Here is a 15,975-nt window from a genome sequence, read left to right on the forward strand (position 1 = left end):
AACCTGTCAAAGCATCTTTATTATTTCAGAAGGAAATAGGAACCATACAGCAGTATAGACACAGAGAATTAAATCAGAATCTTTGAAAATTCATTAAAAATATTTCAAGCGCCAAGAAGTAAGAGTTGTAGACCCTACCAAAAACAAAACCAAAAACGAACCACAAAAAAACCCCAACCCTTGTCCCACAAAAATGCAGAACACCCACAACAAAACAAAACAAAACCACACTGATCTCCCCATCCCGCAAGCAGCCAGCAAAGACAAGCGGTAGGGTCACAGCCCCGGGGTTAGGCAAACAGCCTGGGAGGCGCGGGTGGGACACCTGGGAACGCGAGGCACAAATCGCTCAGGCCGGTGCTCGGGCAGCGTGGGGCGCGCAGCGCTCGCTCCCGGCCCGGGCGGCGGGGCCGCGCTCGCCACGCGCGTGCCCGCGGGACGATCCCTGGCCTCGCCCCCTTGCGGGGCGGGGCCGCGCCGTCCTCTCGCGATACCTCGGTCGTGCCCTTGTCGCCATGGCGGGCTATTGGGACGGGCCCGAGGGCGAGCAGTGCCCGCAGCGCACCTGGCTCGCCACGCGCGTGGGCGCGGCCGCGGGTGGGCACCGGGGGGGAGGGAGGCACACGGGGGGCGGCCGAGCGGGGCCCGGGCCCGGGCCCGGGCCGTGACGCCTAGTGCTGTGTTGCAGGCCTGGTCGGGGCGGCGTATCGCATCATCCTGCTGCGGCCCGGCTCGGCTCTGGCCGCACTGCAGACGGCGGCGGCGGACAGTGTCACGATGGGTAAGGGCCGGACCCCTCGGCAGTGTAACTGTAGGATGGAGCTCCGCAGGGACGCCAGCCTCGCCTGTGCCCGGTGTGGCTGCGCCCTCACTTTTGCCCTTGCCTCTGCCCCCGCACGGTTTCGGTGGTTCTCTCTTCCACCGGTCTTGGGTCGTTGTTTAGGCGAGAGACAGAACCGTGAAATGGAAAGACATATCCTTGATTTGCAGGTGAGGTAATACATTTTTTGCAATATAGAGTAAAAGGTACATTGTGGTTTTTTGTATTTCTAGAACACTAAGTTTGTGGGCAACAACACAGTATAAGCAAATTTAGGTTTTTGCTTAATATATTTAGGCATTGTATTTAATAAAGTGCATTTGCTGAAGTACAATGCAGTATTTTTGGTGGCAAAAGAAAAATTAACACAGGGTTTTCCCCTAGACAAGGAGAAACTATGCAGTTGTCTTGAATTGTCTTTGAAAGTGGATGCTGAAGAGCTCACCAGGGAGCTGAAGGGGCTGCATGGTTGAAGCTCACTCTGTCGCTTGTCAAGTGCAGTTTTTCTCTTAGCAGTCTTTTGCTTTTCAATGATTTGTGCCACCTCTGCCTCTCCCCAAGTGCTGGTGGTCTGAGATGGGGCAGTCAGTCCAGGTTTGCGTTTGTGAGTAGTTTGACTCTAAACCAGGATCTGGCATCTCCTCTAAAGAGCTGAGGTCATTACGAAGGCACTGGATCATGTAATCTACTGTGATTTCAATAAATCCCTTAATCCTAAACAGGCATATTGGGTCCTCTTACCAGTTTCATACCTGAGGAAGGGTTTGTCCTGTCTGTCATTCAGGGCCCACACCTCATGGCCTCAAGCTATGCATTTTGTCTACAGATGCCTTGGTCCAAAGCAGGGAGAGCAGGAAAGTTGAAATGCAGTCCTAGGTCTGGGGGTTTTGTTTCTGCAGTGCTCTTTTCAGTTGATTTTGGCATCAGCTTAATTAATTTTCTGCATAGGTTGTAATAGGAGCTGCTGGTTTTATATAGGGATTGAAAATTTTTAACCTGGACATTCTTGTTGTTCCCAGGGAAGATGAATTGAAATCTGCAGATGCTGCCTGGTAGACAGGTTCACGTTTCATGATCAAGTGTTTGTATTAGATACAAAGCCAGCTTTTCTTGACACAGCTTTTTGCCAAAGCTTGCAATTATATCAGTGTGGGGTCTGATGGGGCGAAGTGTGTAATTCAGTGAACAGGGTGCTTCTACTTTGCAGTTTCTTAGTTCAGTTCAAAATTTTTAATTTCAAAGTCAGTTTACAAACAAGAACAGTTTACAAACTCAATTCATTTTCCTACTATCCAGTAATCATTGTGAGCCCTGGGCAGGTAGAGGAGGAAAGTGCCAGGACTAGCAGTGTATAGGGAGAGCAGAGCCCTTGGGGTTGCTCTGCCTGGTGCTGTGAGGTGGCTTCACAGGGACTTGAGGGCTGAGTTACAGTGCAGAATCCAGGCAAAGCTGGGGAGGTGGCTGCACAGACAGCACTGCTCCCCTCCAGTACCCCCAGCTGTCAGGGGTGCCCCATGCCTTGTCAGGAAGGGCTGTTAGGTGGTACCCTGTCAGCATGCGGTGCTGTTTGGTGGCAGTGGCTGTGGGGTGCTCTGAGGCTCCAGCTCACAGCGGTGCAGGGGGAGAAACCCAGGGAAGCTGGGTGGGACTGAGTGAATGCTGAGTCTCGCTGTAGCAGCTGGGATAGGATGTCCCTAAGAAATGGGAAACAGATCTTCATTTGCCATTGTAGTCACTGTGAATATTGAAGTTGTGCTCAGTGTGAATTCTCTGGTCTTTGAGGATTTTGGTTTTCTTTACAGCTACACTGGGAGCTGTGTTTGGCTTAAGTACCTGTCTCAGTGCCCAAGTCCGGGAGGAACCAGAGGATCCTTTGAACTATTTCATAGGCGGCTGTGCAGCAGGAGCTGTCTTGGGAGTGAGAGGTAACTGTGGACAATGCCTGCATTGAAATGTGCCCTTGCTGGTTTTAGAAACTTTTCAATTGGAGAAAAATGTTAAAGAATGTTGATGTTAGGCTTCTTTGGTAATGATTCCTCTCAGCCTCTATTCATGCAAGTTTCATTTGCATTGTGTGGGCCTGCTAAAATTAATACGGCTGCAGGAGGGGAGGATACCAAATGGGACATGAAGTGATATACAGAATGAAAAAAGAGCTCACTCAGAGCTACCAATTATACCTTAAAATTGCAGGATAGGAAAAATATAGTTGTGGAAATCCATGTTTTCTTGGCAACAAGTGTGATTTATTTTAGACAGCAAGTACAATCTAGGTATCTGCCTTGTGAATTCATTGCACAGTCTGAGGGACAAGCTGTGTCTTGCTGCTGTTGCTCCTATAGCCCTTTGTAAGGCTTAAGCAGCTCCTGCAGATACTGACACAATCTGTTTTCTGTAGACATTCATCCTCGAACGTAAAGAAGTGAGGGATTTTTTTAAAAATTGTAATTGTGGTGAAATATAATTTATCTTTACTTGTCCTAGTTGCTGAGCTGATGAGATTTCAAAGCACCGGTTGTTATTTTTGTCACTCAAATGAGCCATTTAAGATTACCCACCTAAGGGGATGGGGCAGTGGATTACTGAAATTGATATTTCAAATTGCAAGCCATAAGCATGAGAATTCAATTTTATAAAAAGGTCACTTTTCCAATTCCTCTGGCCAGACAATGTTGCTGATGGTCAAAGGACTTATGAAAAATGCCAGTCTATCAAGATCTATTGCAAAGGACTTGCGCCTTAATGGATCTTTTCTGGTTTGATGTGTTTTCTTCAGCTCACAGTTACCTCACTGGCACCACAGCATGTCTGGGGTTCGGAATCACTGCAGCTCTCATGAAGATCGGTAACAAGGAGGGCTGGAGGCTGACTGGACCTCCCAAGCTGTAAATGTCACCTTTCGCTCTGTGAGCTGGCTTCCAAATGCTGTATGTACTTAGGACGTCACATAATAAAGATTTGGTCCAATCAGCAGTTGTCACAACATGGTGGTGTCATGTGGCTGTTTCCTGGCATGTGTGCTGAGGTGCAGAAAGCTGGAGCTGCTGAAGAGGAAGCAGCATGTTCTGGTCTGGCTGCGATTTCTGTGCACAAGTTACTTTGCCTCCATGTCTCAGTATTGTGTGCTCAAGTGTGAGCACTACACTGTAGCTTCAGTGGGGTTCTTGTAGTTGAGTGGGCCCTGTGGGGCTTCTTGACAGTGTGTGGGATTACACTGCACTGAGCCTATCAGTGAGGGGCTGGAGCCAAAGCTTCTGAAGAAGTGCTTGGCTCTGAGCTGAAGATAGGAAAGGTGGGGTAGGGAAGAAGTTGTGGTTTGCTCACAACGTATTTGGGAGCCTGGGGTCTTTCTCTGAAAAGCATTTCAGGCGGTCTAGAGCTGAGTGCTTCAGGGTTGAAAGTGAGGAATATCTGAGGCTGGAAAGGACCCCTGAATGCCAGCTGAGTACTGGAGCAGGTTGCTTATAGCTGTGTCTGGTTGACTTTGCTATAACAACAAGTTATAGCAAACTTTTTGTTCAAGACTTTGAACAAACAAGTGTGTCCTGCAAACCCACTACAGAGATGGAGAGCGTGGAGGCAGAGGATGCACAAAGAGGTGAGAACTGGGTCATTTTGCCTGGAGAAAAGGTCAAGATTTGATGTGATAGCACTTTTTCACTACTTGGTGGCTACAGAAAGTGGAGGCTCAGGTGTGCAGTGAAGGATGGGAAATAACAAGATAGGGAAATTTTAACTAGATAGAAAAAAATTTCACAAGCAGGATAGGTAAGTACTGAAAAATGGACTTGTAGAGGATGTGAGAACACTTTTGGGGACACATAATTCAACTGGACATGTGGGAACCGTGTCGTACAGAGATGGGACATTAGGGGATGGGTGCATTAGTTAGAGACAGGGAATGTGGGCATGGGGGATGCAGGTGCATGGGAGAGGGGAACATGGGGTCCAAGGGGAGGGGACAAGATGAGGTTGGGACACCAGAGGACAGCAGAGGGAGGGACGGTGATATCGGGACACAGTCACAGCCATGGCAGGCTGTGTTTCTCTGGTATGTGCTCTGTGTGTGCTGCTAGGGTCCTGGGTGTTAGTGGGGTGCTCCTGGGGGCACTTGAGGCTGAGCCAAGGGGCTGGTATCCTCCTGGACCTGAGACCCTCAGCTCTTTGGGAGTCAGTAGCACAGCATAGCTCTCAGGAGCACAGCAGGTGGTGGTGGACCTATCTGCCCCATAATGGGGGTGGGGGGGTAGGCAATTGTCTGTTTCCTACCCGAGGGCTTGGGATGGGGGGAGCTCTGCTTCACCCTGTGCTCTGGAGAAGATCAAGGTTTAGAGAGGAGCCTGAGGGGCCAGGGACCCCCAGCAGTACCTGCCCAGGGTAGCATGGGGCTTACAGAGTTCCTGTCAGCTTCAGCTGGCTGTGCTGCCTATCCTCAGAGAATTCAGTGACCACTGTCCCAGCCTGGGGACTCTGGGGCCTTGGACCTCCCTCTGCCTGAGCCTCTCCCAGCTCCTGGCTGGGGCCACGTGTTCTGTCTAGTCTATAATTACCCGGGCACATTCCTAGGGGGTCACAGAAGTTCTGCAGAGCAGCAGCAGGCGGTAAGGGGGGCAAGTGCACGGCACAGCATAACAGGCCACACAGTAATGCAGGGGCACAGCATACATCAAGCGCTTCACTGGGCTGCAGTGCATGGCCTGAGCAAGGACAAACAACACGGTGGGGGCAAGGGGTGGCAGTAATATGATAGCACACCTTGACAGTATGCAGTGCAGGGAAGCATGACATGTAACATTGCAGACAGCTAGCAGGATAACGCGTTACAATGTGTGACAGGCAGTGTGACACACGACAGGCAGTGCACAGCAGGCATTGCCATGCACCGAGCAGGTGTGGCAGGCGCTTCACTGGGGGCCACTGGCTTGGTTGCTTGTGGGACCATCAGTAGCTTCAGCTATGGGGCAATGGCTGAGGAGGGTGTGGTTGTGTGTGCTATAGGACTGAAGGTCTGAGTGGTGACAGTGGCCTGAGCTATGTGGGGCAGTAGTGTTGGCTGTGGGTCAGTAGCTTCATGCCAAGGGTTCAGAGATGAGGCAGGTGAGATCAGGCTCAGCTATGGGGCAGTGAAATGGGCTGTTGTTCTCACCTATGGAGCTGCAGTTTTGTCAAGAAGCATCAAATTCAGTAATGGAGCAGTAGCAGAGCATGATGGCCCTGGCTGTGGGGTAGAGGCTTTGGTGATGGATCCAGTGGCTTTGCTATGTGGCAGTGCCAGTAGCAAGACCCTATGTCCCCAGCCAGTACTCCTGCCATGGGCCAGAGGCTCCAGCTGTGGAGACAGCTCCCTGATACCCTGCTCCATGTATTTCCACAGGCAAGATGTGGGTTGCAGAGGGGCCGGCCCCAGAGCAGTGGAGCCTGCAGGATGGGGCTCATGCGGGACACTTCCTGGCTGTGGCTGACCATCTCCGCACTACAGGACAGCTGGTGGATGTGGCTGTGGGCCCAGAGGGTGACATGGCCCATGCTGTGGTCCTGGCCTCCGTCAGCTCCTTCTTCCAGCACTTCCTGGAGGGCAGGACCAGACAACTCTGCCAAGATTCTCTACCCCATGTTCCCCTGCCACCTGGGGCCACACTGTGGGGCTGGCGGGCTGTGCTCACCTTTGCCTATGGGGGAATTGTACCCCATGGCCAGGTGAAAGAGGTGGAGGAGGCTGCCCGGGCCCTGGGTGCCCCCCGGCTGGTGGCTGCCTGTGCCCTGCGTCTGGAGATTGACCACCAGGAAGAAGGTCCTAAGCCCCTGGAGGAGCAGTGGGAGACACTAAGAGCTATGGAGCAGCTCCATGCCAATGGTGTGGGCTGTGACCTCCAGCTCCAGGCAGGGAACGAGGTCATCCCAGGTGGGCAGGAGGCGGGGGTCCCTATGAGGGGTTGAGGAGTAGGAGAGGGTGCTCTGAGACAGCCAAGTCCTCTGGTGGGGATGATAAGACTGCAGGTCCAGGTGGGGATTGGGCTCTAGAGGTGCCTGCCGGGCTGCTCCCTTTGGCAGAGCTGGGACTTTAATGGGCATGGGACCAGGACACCTGAGTTCCAGGGGGTGCACACTGCAGAGGGTCCCCTGCTGCTTCCCACCATTATTCCTCCTTCCTCCTAGTTCAGCGACTGGCCCTGAGCTGCTCCTGTGACTTCTTCCGGGCCCTTTTCACCTGCCCCATGCGAGAAGCCACCCATGACCCTGCCGACCCTCTGGTCACGGGGCTGTCGCCAGCTGAGCTGCATCTCCTCCTCTCCTTTGCCTACACTGGAGCTGTAGCAGGGCCATGGCCCATGGTCTTGGAGGCAGCTGAGACCTCCCTGCGCTACCAGGCCTGGGGGCTCCTCACTCTCTGCCTGGATGTTTTCACCCATGGCCTGACCCCAGAAACTGTCCCTGATGTGCTGGCCTTTGCTGTGGCCTATGGGTTGGATGAGGTGGTCCATGTAGCAGAGAACTACATCTTGGCCACCTTTCCCTGTGTGGTGGTTACACCGGCCTTCCTGGATCTTCCTGCACACCTTCTCATCCGCCTCCTCCGCTCTGATGGTCTCAATGTCCTCCATGAACTGGAAGCCTTGGAAGCAGCATCTCGGTGGCTTATGGCCAATGGAGATGGCCAGGAGGATCTAGCCAAAGAGATCCTGTCATCTGTTCGCTTTGCCCTCATGTCCAGCCTGGAGCTGAAGAAGGTCCCATCTGTGACTGCAGGGATAGCTGACCCAAAGGTCCTTCGTGAGCTCATGGTAGCAAGTTTCACTCCCATGGCCCAGCTGCCGTGCCGGATACGTTCCTTGCAAGAGGTGTTGGTGGTTTGTGGTGGAGACAAAGTAAAGGACAACCTGGCTGCCCGGGAGCCCAGCAGACACCTCTGGTTTGCAGACCGCTATCTCAGTGCTGTGGGGCTGGTGAAGCAGGTTGAGTGGCGGGCACTGGGACACTTTCCTGATGGCCCACGCTTCCGTCATGCTGTAACTGTGGTGGGCAACAACCTCTACGTCCTGGGTGGAAAGCACTACTATGGGGTCCATGACACCTTAGCCAGTGTCTACAGGTGAGAGCTACAGAGGACTGGAGTTGGCACGTGGCACTTGGACATTGTGGGAGGTATTGCTAGAGCTAGAGATGCCTCAAGATCCAATTGTGGCATTTCAGCTGGTCAAGTGGCCCCAAGACATTCTGGGAAGGGTTGGGTGTAGGACTCAGAGTTGCCCTCATACTCTGGGGTGTTACACGCTTTTTGAGAGTAGGAGTGGGAGGCTTCTATCTGGCGATGCCCCAGGACATTATGGGTTTGATATTCTCCAGAAGGAGGGGATATTTCCATGCAAGGTGACCATGTGACCCCAAGGCATTATGGGACTGGCACGTTGTAGGTGGGTTGTTGCCCTCAGCGGTGCCAACATCAGCTCATGGCGTTGTAGGTAATGGGTAGTCTCTTGCCCCTTTGCCTTTCAAACCCAGGTACCAGCCTATGGATGATTCCTGGGAGCGTCTGGCCAGTATGACGTGTGGACGGAGCTACTTTGCTGCTGTGGCACTTGGTAATTTCATCTATGCCCTGGGGGGCAGCTCAGGGGAACTCTACTGCACAGATACTGTGGAGTGCTACGACCTGGCCAATGACACCTGGAGGTGAGGCTGCTCCAGCTGACGCCTAGTTTTCCTTTTCTCTCAGAGCCCCCTGTCTTGGCCATGGTGCCCACTGAGTCACTAAGCCTCCAGTGGAGAATGGACCTGCAGTGGTATTTGAGAGAGGTCTTCTGGGTGTTGAACAACCATGTCCCTTGGGGACCGGGTGTTGGCCAGTGTTGCCTAGTGGGTGGCAAATGAGTTTTTGGCCAGCAGTGTGTTCATTGCAGGTCTTGTTGGCCGTCTACCAATGAGAAAAGTAATTTGATTCCTCTCATAGGCATAATGTTCATGGTCTGATGGCCAATGTTGTCCATTAATGGAGCCCACTGTGGTTGACCAATGGTGTGGCGACTACAGTGTTAAACAGTGATGGCTCCATCTGTGGGGCATCCATTCTGTGTTAGCTGATGTTGTCCACTGGGGTTCATTGGGTGTTCGCAAGTGTTGCCTGCTGAGTGGTCAATGAAGCCATGGCTCACCAGGGAACCCCTAGGTAATCAGTCACTGCAGGACAGCCCTGCTTAACCTGTCCTTCACCTCTCCCTCTCTCCCTGCCCAGGAGGTGCCAGCCCCTGCCAATGGCTCTGTGTGGGCATGCGGCGTGTGCCCTGGATGGTGAGCTCTACGTGTCGGGTGGGTGTGATGAAGCATACCAGTGTCAGGCATCCTTGCTCCGCTATGTCCCCGGTGCACCTGTCACACTCCTGGCCCCCATGAATGGCCACCGAGCTGGCCATGTCATGGAGGAGGCAGGTGGGCAGCTCTATGTGGCCGGGGGCCTGTGTCAGCGGGCTGGGCAGACTGGCTACAGGGACCAGCTGACCTTTGAGGTCTACAGCCCCAAGCAGAACATCTGGGTCCTCCTTAGCCCTCTTCCCCGTGCACATGTAGTTGGGGGTGCAGCTGTGCTGGGAGGGGAGCTGCTTGTACTGGGAGGATACAGTCATGAGACCTACCAGGACACACACTTGATCCACGCCTACCAGCCAGGTAACCGGCGCTGGGTCACCCGAGGCACTTTGCCCCATGCCTATACTGACCTACAAGCCTGTGTTCTCACTGTACCCCCTGCCTTGCGTGCCCCCAGCTGCCTTAAGGACCCCTTGAGATCAACTGAAACTCCCAATAGTGCTTAGGATGTACTCTCTGCATCCCATGGGATATGCAGGTAACATCCATGGGTACCTCTAAGGGACAAAAGTGTCCAGATCTCTCTCCCAGAGTGGGTGGGTTCCTTCTGTGGTTTCCAGCAACCCTTCACCCTCAGGGTACATGACCTAAACTGTTGTGAACCTGTGGAATATAAAGCTTCCCCACATGTAGCCCTCTGCCTCCAGGAATACTCAATCCCCTTGTCTGAGCCCTTCACTGGGAGCTAGGAATCCCCCAATTTCCCCCCACACTTGGGTTGAATAAAAGTGCTTACTGAACTGTCTGTCTGGGTCTTGTTTCTGGTGGGGAACCCAGACATCCAGGTGCTTCTCACAAGGAACAGGAGGAGAGCAGGAGACCAGTGACCTGAGTGTCCTGGGTGGGTGATTCTGGCCACTGGGACTCTGTGTGCCTGTGTTCACTGGACACGAGGGTGCATATGTGTGTGTCTCAGGACTGAGAGGGGTCTTGGGGTGTATAGGGGATCCTGAGGGAATAAAGTCCTGGGGGTGTCAGGATTTGTGGGGGTCGATGGTGGGGTAGAATAGGGGTCCTGGAGGCTTTGGGGTTCCTAGGTAGTTTTGAGAGGTCTTGGATTCCTGGAGTGACCTGGAATGCTTGTTGTGTAAGGAGGTGGAAGAATTCCAGGGAGGAGTTGCAAGGAGAGGCAAAGGTAATGGGATTCTGAGAAATACTGGGTTACCAGTAGTGCCTGTGGGGAGAGAACTGGGTGGCTTCAGATGTGTAAAAGACAAAAAATTGTAGTCTAAAGAGTTCTGAGGAGAAGGGGATAATCACTTCCCTTGGCCTGCTGGCCCTGTCTCTGTTAACCTAGTTCAAGTTTTGTTGCCCTCCCTTTGCTGCCAGGTGCACCTGTTCACCTTGTTCACCTTTCTGTCCACCAAGATACACAGATATTTTTCCACAGCTCTGCTCCCCAGATGTCTGTGCCCCACTGTTGGGGCCTTCAGACTGTGCCAGCACTGGAGCTGCTCACCTCATTGTTTTCTCAGGAAACAGGGATAGAGAGGATGGTGTGGTTAGAGGACAGCACCAACAGTTAGACAAGTGCCTCCTTACAAATGTAGTATGTGTATGTCCACGGATACACTTGCACACCAGACCTTCACCAGCAGACATACTCATGCTGGCCAATGTTCCCACCTGTGGACACTCCAGTAGTTAATCCAGCAGAAGGCCACACTGACTCACAGCAGTTTGGCAATACATTTGGACAATTAGAACTGGAACTGCATTTCAAGCTGGAAAAATGATTCATAGGATCCAGCTGCTGCATTTATGCATGACTTCCGGAGCAAGCCATTCGACCCCCACCAATGGTGACTATTGCCTCGTTCTCACACCTCCCAAAATATTTGAGTGACATCTAGACAGGTGGTCACAAAGTTTGGCCAGCTCTGGAGTGCTTTGTCCTAGTATAATCCCTTACACGTCATATTTGTTCCCCTTCAAAGCCTCCCACCCTACTCCTCCACATCTGGCCATCCCATAAGGGGTCATGCAGAAGCATCAACACTTGCACTTTCCTTATTTCCTGTCAGTGCAATGCTTTTTCCTCTGTGATTCAGTACCACAGGGAGAATCACACGTTTGGGGCCAAAGGCAAGAGTCTAAGTGTGCAGTTTTGAATGCCAGAATACACAAAGCATCTTAAGCTGTTAAAGGGTATCCAAAGGAGGCCACAGAAACAGGGAAGGGTCTAGAGGGGAAGAGTATGAATAGCAGTTGAGGGCACTTGACATACTCAGTCTGGAGGACATCGAGGGGAGACCTCATCGTGGAGACCTCCCCTGAGGGGAGGCAGAGGCCAGCTTTGATCTCTGCTCTCTAGGACCTGGGGCAGGACCCTCATGTGCCCCCCTCATGGAGGCATCCTAATGGATGGATCAGTATTAGGAAAAAGTCCTTCCCCCAGAGGGTGGTCAGGCACTGAACAGTCTCCCCAGGGAATGGTCACAGCTCCAAGGCTGCCAGAGCTCCAGAAGCATTTAGACAATGCTCTCAGGCACAGAGTGGGATTGTTGTGTCTGTGCAGGGCCAGGAATTGGACTTGATCCTCAGGGGTCCCCTGCCAACTCAAGATATTCTAGGATTCTGGGATTCCTTGGACTTTTCTTCCCTGCCTTCATTATTCCAAATACTGAAGACAAATTTCTCATTCACTGTCCTACCAGGACTTGTGGCAGGTCCAATGAAATCAAACCAGCACCCCTTTTAAATTCAAGCACAGAATATTTATTATGTGATTAAGAACCTGGCACTGAGTGGAAAGTGTATTGCATTTTTGTGTGCATAATTTGAGTAGAAGCAGTTGCGACAGAGCACAACATATGTTCTGCTTGCCCTCACTCACCCCAAAACCAGGCAGCGGCAGCCCCAGACTATCACTGACCAGTTTAGGACATTATCTTCCTCTGCCAAATACCTGAGCTCTGTAAACCTCAGGCTGTTTGAGAATACTAGAGGAAGGAGCTGGATGGCTTCCTCCTAGGCAAGTAGAACTTTCCTTTTTAAAACAAAGCATATAAAGCAGAGCCATGACTCTCAATCTCTTTCTCTGAGTGTACACGTGTGTGTGACACATTTACATGGTGTTACCTGCATATCTCACTCTGACATCACCGATGGCCTCAACACCCCTATCTAGGCTGTAAGCAGATGGGGTCCTCAGGAAGCTAAGGTCTGTGACCATCATCTTGCTGGAGAAAGGCTTGACTGATGTATGCAGAGGACTGTGGTGAACCCACAACTCCTTTGTGCTGCAGAAGGAGTAACTTGCAGGAGGACTGCACTGTATCCCCAGATCCTTAATTGTGCAGTAGGTAACCTCAGGGCACAAGTCCACTTCCTTGATTGTACAGAATGTAGGTTTCTGGAGGGGGATTTTGAAGCTGCTGAGATGCATCATAGGGTTTCCTGTTGAGTCCCTCCATTCCAGCAGTGGATACCGCACCTCTAGGGTCTGCAGGGCCTGGTGCCAGGAGGGTTGTCCCACCAGACACATCCATGCCAGCCAACCTGCTAGAGCCAGCATAGTCAGGACTAGCAGAGCCAAGGAAGCCAGGTAGAGCACCCAGTGCAACAGGCAGCAGTGCCTCAGAACCCACTGCCCCCACTGCAGAGCCTCCCCGCCTGCCTGCAAATGCAGCACAGGTACAGCCCGTCCTGGGATGGAGCATGGGCAGAGGGGAGGAGGAGCAGGTAGGGGGGAACATGCAGGTTGCGTGAAGTGTGTGGTGTCCAGGAGAGGTGGTAGTGTTGGTGCATGAGTGAAAAGCATGGTGTTGGCTGACATCAGAGGAGAACATGGAGATCTGACAATGGAAGAGGCCTCTAGCATGGCAGTGGAAGGCATTGCTGTGGAAGTGGTGGGAAATGTGCCAGTGGACCCCATGAGGCTGCCATAGATACTGCTGGTAGCAAGGGTGGTTGGGGGATGGCCACTGGTGCTAGAAGGGCTGCTGCTCATAGTTGTTGGCAGTGAGGTGACATTGTCAAAGGTGGCAGGTCTGTGCAGGGTGATGGTGGTAGCAGCCGTAAGAATGGTGGCAGTGCTGGGGGTCTGTGTGGGTGTCACGGTGAGACTGGCTGGTACAGGAATGGTGGTGCTGGGAGCTCTGATGCTTGTCAGCACCACAAGCAAAGTGTTTGGGGAAAAGGTGGTGGTACAAGGGGTGCTGAGGGAAGGTCTGGTGAGGGGAGATCTTGTGGTAGGAAGGGTAGAAAGGCAAGATGAGGTAATAGCACAGGGCATGGTAGTGTGCTCTTTGGAGATGAATGGATGTAGGGGGAAGGTGGTCATGGTAGCTTTCTCTATTGTTTCTTCCCCATAATTATATTCATCCCCTCCTTCCTCATCCTCATCCTCCACAATGCTGCAGTTAAGCTTGAAGTGAATGATGGGCTTCTGCCTATGCTCAGCAGGGCTGTGGCACAGTACCTTCTCAGGTGCGACCTCCACCTTTGTTTCCTCCAGACCCCGCTCTGGCTGATAAACAATGTCAGCATTCTTCTGGATCCAGGTCTGGAGGTAGTGCAGGTCACAGTTGCAATGCCAGGGGTTCTCAGTGAGGAAAACATACATGAAGAGGCGCCCCTTTGGGAAAAAGTCAGTTGGCAGGGTCTGCAGCTTGTTCCCTGAGAGCCAGAGGGTCTCCAACTTCTGCAGGTCCTGCAGCAACTCCTTGGGTAGCTCCTTCAGGAGGTTGTCTGAGAGGTCCAATTCCTTGAGTGCCCTCAGCCCTGCAAAGGCCTCCTGGGGCAGCTGCTGCATCTTGTTCCCTCGCAAGTCCAGGTTCTGCAGCTGTGGCACTGTGCGGAAAGCCCCTGGGGCCAATGTCTCCAGGCTGTTGTGAGCCACAGCCAGGTGGGTGAGTGCAGGCAGGCCCTCCAGGACAGGTAGGGCTGCCAATGCATTGTGGGAGAGGGTCAGCTCCTTCAGGGACAGCAGCAGGGCCCCCGTGTGCAGAGCCACCAGCCCATTGTTGGTCAGGTCAATGTCCTGAAGCTGGGTGAGGGACAGAAAGGCAGTGGTGGAGAGGGACTCCAGGCGATTGTCACTCAACAGCAGGATGCCTGTGTCTGCAGGGAGGTCTGGGGGCACTGCGATGAGAGCCTGCCCCGTGCAGTTCACCTCCAGGAGGTCCTTGACTTTGTTCATCTCTGAGGAGCAGGGCTCGGCTGGGGGCAGCAGAGCCAGAAGAGTAACCAGGGTCAGGGCAAGGACCTCCATGACCTGGAGGGGGAGAACCAAGGGATGTGGGTGCAAGCAGGCATGCATCTGCACATTGCTTTTCTTCCCACACAAGCACCATTTGCAGCAAAACTAGTATCCCCTGCCAGACTCTCCATCACCCTCTGAGCTCTGCAGCTCCTCCCTGGGATGGTGGAAGGGAGAAATGAACCCCACACCTACTACCATCTTGTGCTCGGAGGCCAGCAGATGACATTTTGGCCCTTTTGGTCTCTCCATTCTCTTCCATAGTGGGGAGAATCTGACTGATGGGCCTCTTCACAGCAATGCCTTCTCCACTGGGGCAGCATTGCTGCCCTCACCACTGTAAAAGCCATGCCTCTGCAGTGTTTGTGTCCCAGCACACCCACACCCAGCTCAACCCAGACAAATCATGTGCTGGAAGAATCTCCTTGAATATGCTCTTACCCAACACTAGCTAAGCCCTCTGTTAGATTTGGAGGGTAGGAGCATGAAACAGGAGAAAGGAGCTTCCTGTGTACAGATGTGTCTTCCATGAGCAACCAGGCCCCTGTGAACACTCTGACTCACCTGCAGATCTTCCAGTGTTTGCTCTGCTGCTGCTCTGCTTCCTCCTGCCCACAGACCAGGCAGTGCTCTGGGACAGTGCTAGTGGGGAGCTGCCCAGCCCTCTATCAGCACCCGCAGTTGTGGGAAGGGAGCTGTGGTTTCCTGAGCAGCCAAACCCATCTCCTGTCCTTTCACACAGCCCTTACTTTGGCTGCACTGCCACATCACCATTTCTCTTTGTAAAATGTCGAGGATCAGCAGGCATTGCCCCAGCAGCAAAGGGTCGTGGCCCACTGCAGTCTGCACTGGATCATGCTTGTTCTGCTGCTCAAGCCAGTTTTTCCCTTATGATTTGCAGGAGTGCTTGCAGAAAATAATTCCATTGGCTTCTGGAGAGGAAAGGGCAGCAACATTGGCCCCTTCTGAGAAGGGGCTGAGGTGATAACAAATTACTCCATGCCTATGATGCTGGAGGAGCCCTTGCATCTGGATGCAGGCAGGCCCATCTGGACCAGGATGCCTTGAGGCTCAGGACATTTCTTGCTGTCTGTGATAGTAGTGGGATGGACTGAAGCTCTCCTCCCTCAGTAGCTGTAGTTTAAAGCCCTCTTCTCCACCCTGGCAAGGCTGTGAGTGAAGATGTTCTTTGCCTTTTCTGACAGATGGACTGCATCTGCCCTCAGTAGACCAGATTGTTCAAAGCAAGTCTGGTGGTCTAAGCAGCCAAACCTCTGGCTGTGGCACCAGTCCTGTAACCATTTGTTGATTCCCCAGATTAGACTGGCTGTTTCAAACACCTTTGCTTTGACTGGGAAAGTTGATGAAAAAACTACCTGTGCTCCAGAATCAGCAGCTACTGCTACTCCCAGGGATCTGTAATCCTTCTTGGCGCTGCTCACTGGCACCCACATGAAACAGCTGCAGTAGATAATGGTGGACTGTGAGAGGCATACTAGTCTCTCAGTGACATCTCTCTTACGAGTCCATGGTAGGCAGCATAATCTGGAGAGTGCAGCAGGCCAGTAAATAGTGCCTTTGTGCTTCTCAG

The 15,975-nt window shown here is 52.7% G+C and overlaps 3 protein-coding genes across 3 annotated transcripts; 2 read left to right on the forward strand and 1 right to left on the reverse strand.

The window, feature by feature from the left end:
* The first annotated feature begins 467 nt into the window (after positions 1-467).
* On the forward strand, positions 468-3,803 carry NDUFA11 (NADH:ubiquinone oxidoreductase subunit A11). Its single transcript, XM_041423660.1, has 4 exons — positions 468-597; positions 689-781; positions 2,623-2,745; positions 3,597-3,803. Exons 1-4 carry the CDS (start codon positions 516-518, stop codon positions 3,707-3,709), a joined length of 411 nt encoding a protein of 136 aa, XP_041279594.1. The 5' UTR covers positions 468-515; the 3' UTR covers positions 3,710-3,803.
* A 1,584-nt stretch (positions 3,804-5,387) lies between these two features.
* On the forward strand, positions 5,388-9,921 carry KLHL33 (kelch like family member 33). Its single transcript, XM_041423543.1, has 5 exons — positions 5,388-5,421; positions 6,195-6,722; positions 6,977-7,910; positions 8,321-8,491; positions 9,051-9,921. Exons 2-5 carry the CDS (start codon positions 6,200-6,202, stop codon positions 9,625-9,627), a joined length of 2,205 nt encoding a protein of 734 aa, XP_041279477.1. The 5' UTR covers positions 5,388-5,421; positions 6,195-6,199; the 3' UTR covers positions 9,628-9,921.
* A 2,549-nt stretch (positions 9,922-12,470) lies between these two features.
* LOC121345657 (platelet glycoprotein Ib alpha chain-like) lies at positions 12,471-15,001 on the reverse strand. The gene is made up of 3 exons (XM_041422779.1): positions 14,949-15,001; positions 13,605-14,399; positions 12,471-12,682 (listed from the first exon to the last, which is right to left on the reverse strand). The coding sequence occupies exons 2-3, from the start codon at positions 14,394-14,396 to the stop codon at positions 12,620-12,622; spliced, it is 855 nt and encodes a 284-aa protein (XP_041278713.1). The 5' UTR covers positions 14,397-14,399; positions 14,949-15,001; the 3' UTR covers positions 12,471-12,619.
* Between the last annotated feature and the right edge of the window lie 974 nt (positions 15,002-15,975).

Source organism: Onychostruthus taczanowskii, unplaced genomic scaffold (genome assembly GCF_017590055.1).
Source record: "Onychostruthus taczanowskii isolate IOZ18803 unplaced genomic scaffold, ASM1759005v1 scaffold110, whole genome shotgun sequence".
NCBI classification, from domain to species: Eukaryota; Metazoa; Chordata; class Aves; order Passeriformes; family Passeridae; genus Onychostruthus; species Onychostruthus taczanowskii.

Coding starts and splice junctions, on each gene's coding strand:
- NDUFA11 (XM_041423660.1), top strand. CDS start 516: ATGGCGGGCTATTGGGACGGGCCCGAGGGCGAGCAGTGCCCGCAGCGC. Junction 598..688: donor GCGCGTGGGCGCGGCCGCGG/GTGGGCACCGGG, acceptor GCTGTGTTGCAG/GCCTGGTCGGGGCGGCGTAT. Junction 2,746..3,596: donor AGCTGTCTTGGGAGTGAGAG/GTAACTGTGGAC, acceptor TGTTTTCTTCAG/CTCACAGTTACCTCACTGGC.
- KLHL33 (XM_041423543.1), top strand. CDS start 6,200: ATGTGGGTTGCAGAGGGGCCGGCCCCAGAGCAGTGGAGCCTGCAGGAT. Junction 6,723..6,976: donor AGGGAACGAGGTCATCCCAG/GTGGGCAGGAGG, acceptor CCTTCCTCCTAG/TTCAGCGACTGGCCCTGAGC. Junction 7,911..8,320: donor ACCTTAGCCAGTGTCTACAG/GTGAGAGCTACA, acceptor TTTCAAACCCAG/GTACCAGCCTATGGATGATT.
- LOC121345657 (XM_041422779.1), bottom strand. CDS start 14,396: ATGGAGGTCCTTGCCCTGACCCTGGTTACTCTTCTGGCTCTGCTGCCC. Junction 12,683..13,604: donor TGGAGGTCGCACCTGAGAAG/GTACTGTGCCAC, acceptor TGGCTCTAGCAG/GTTGGCTGGCATGGATGTGT.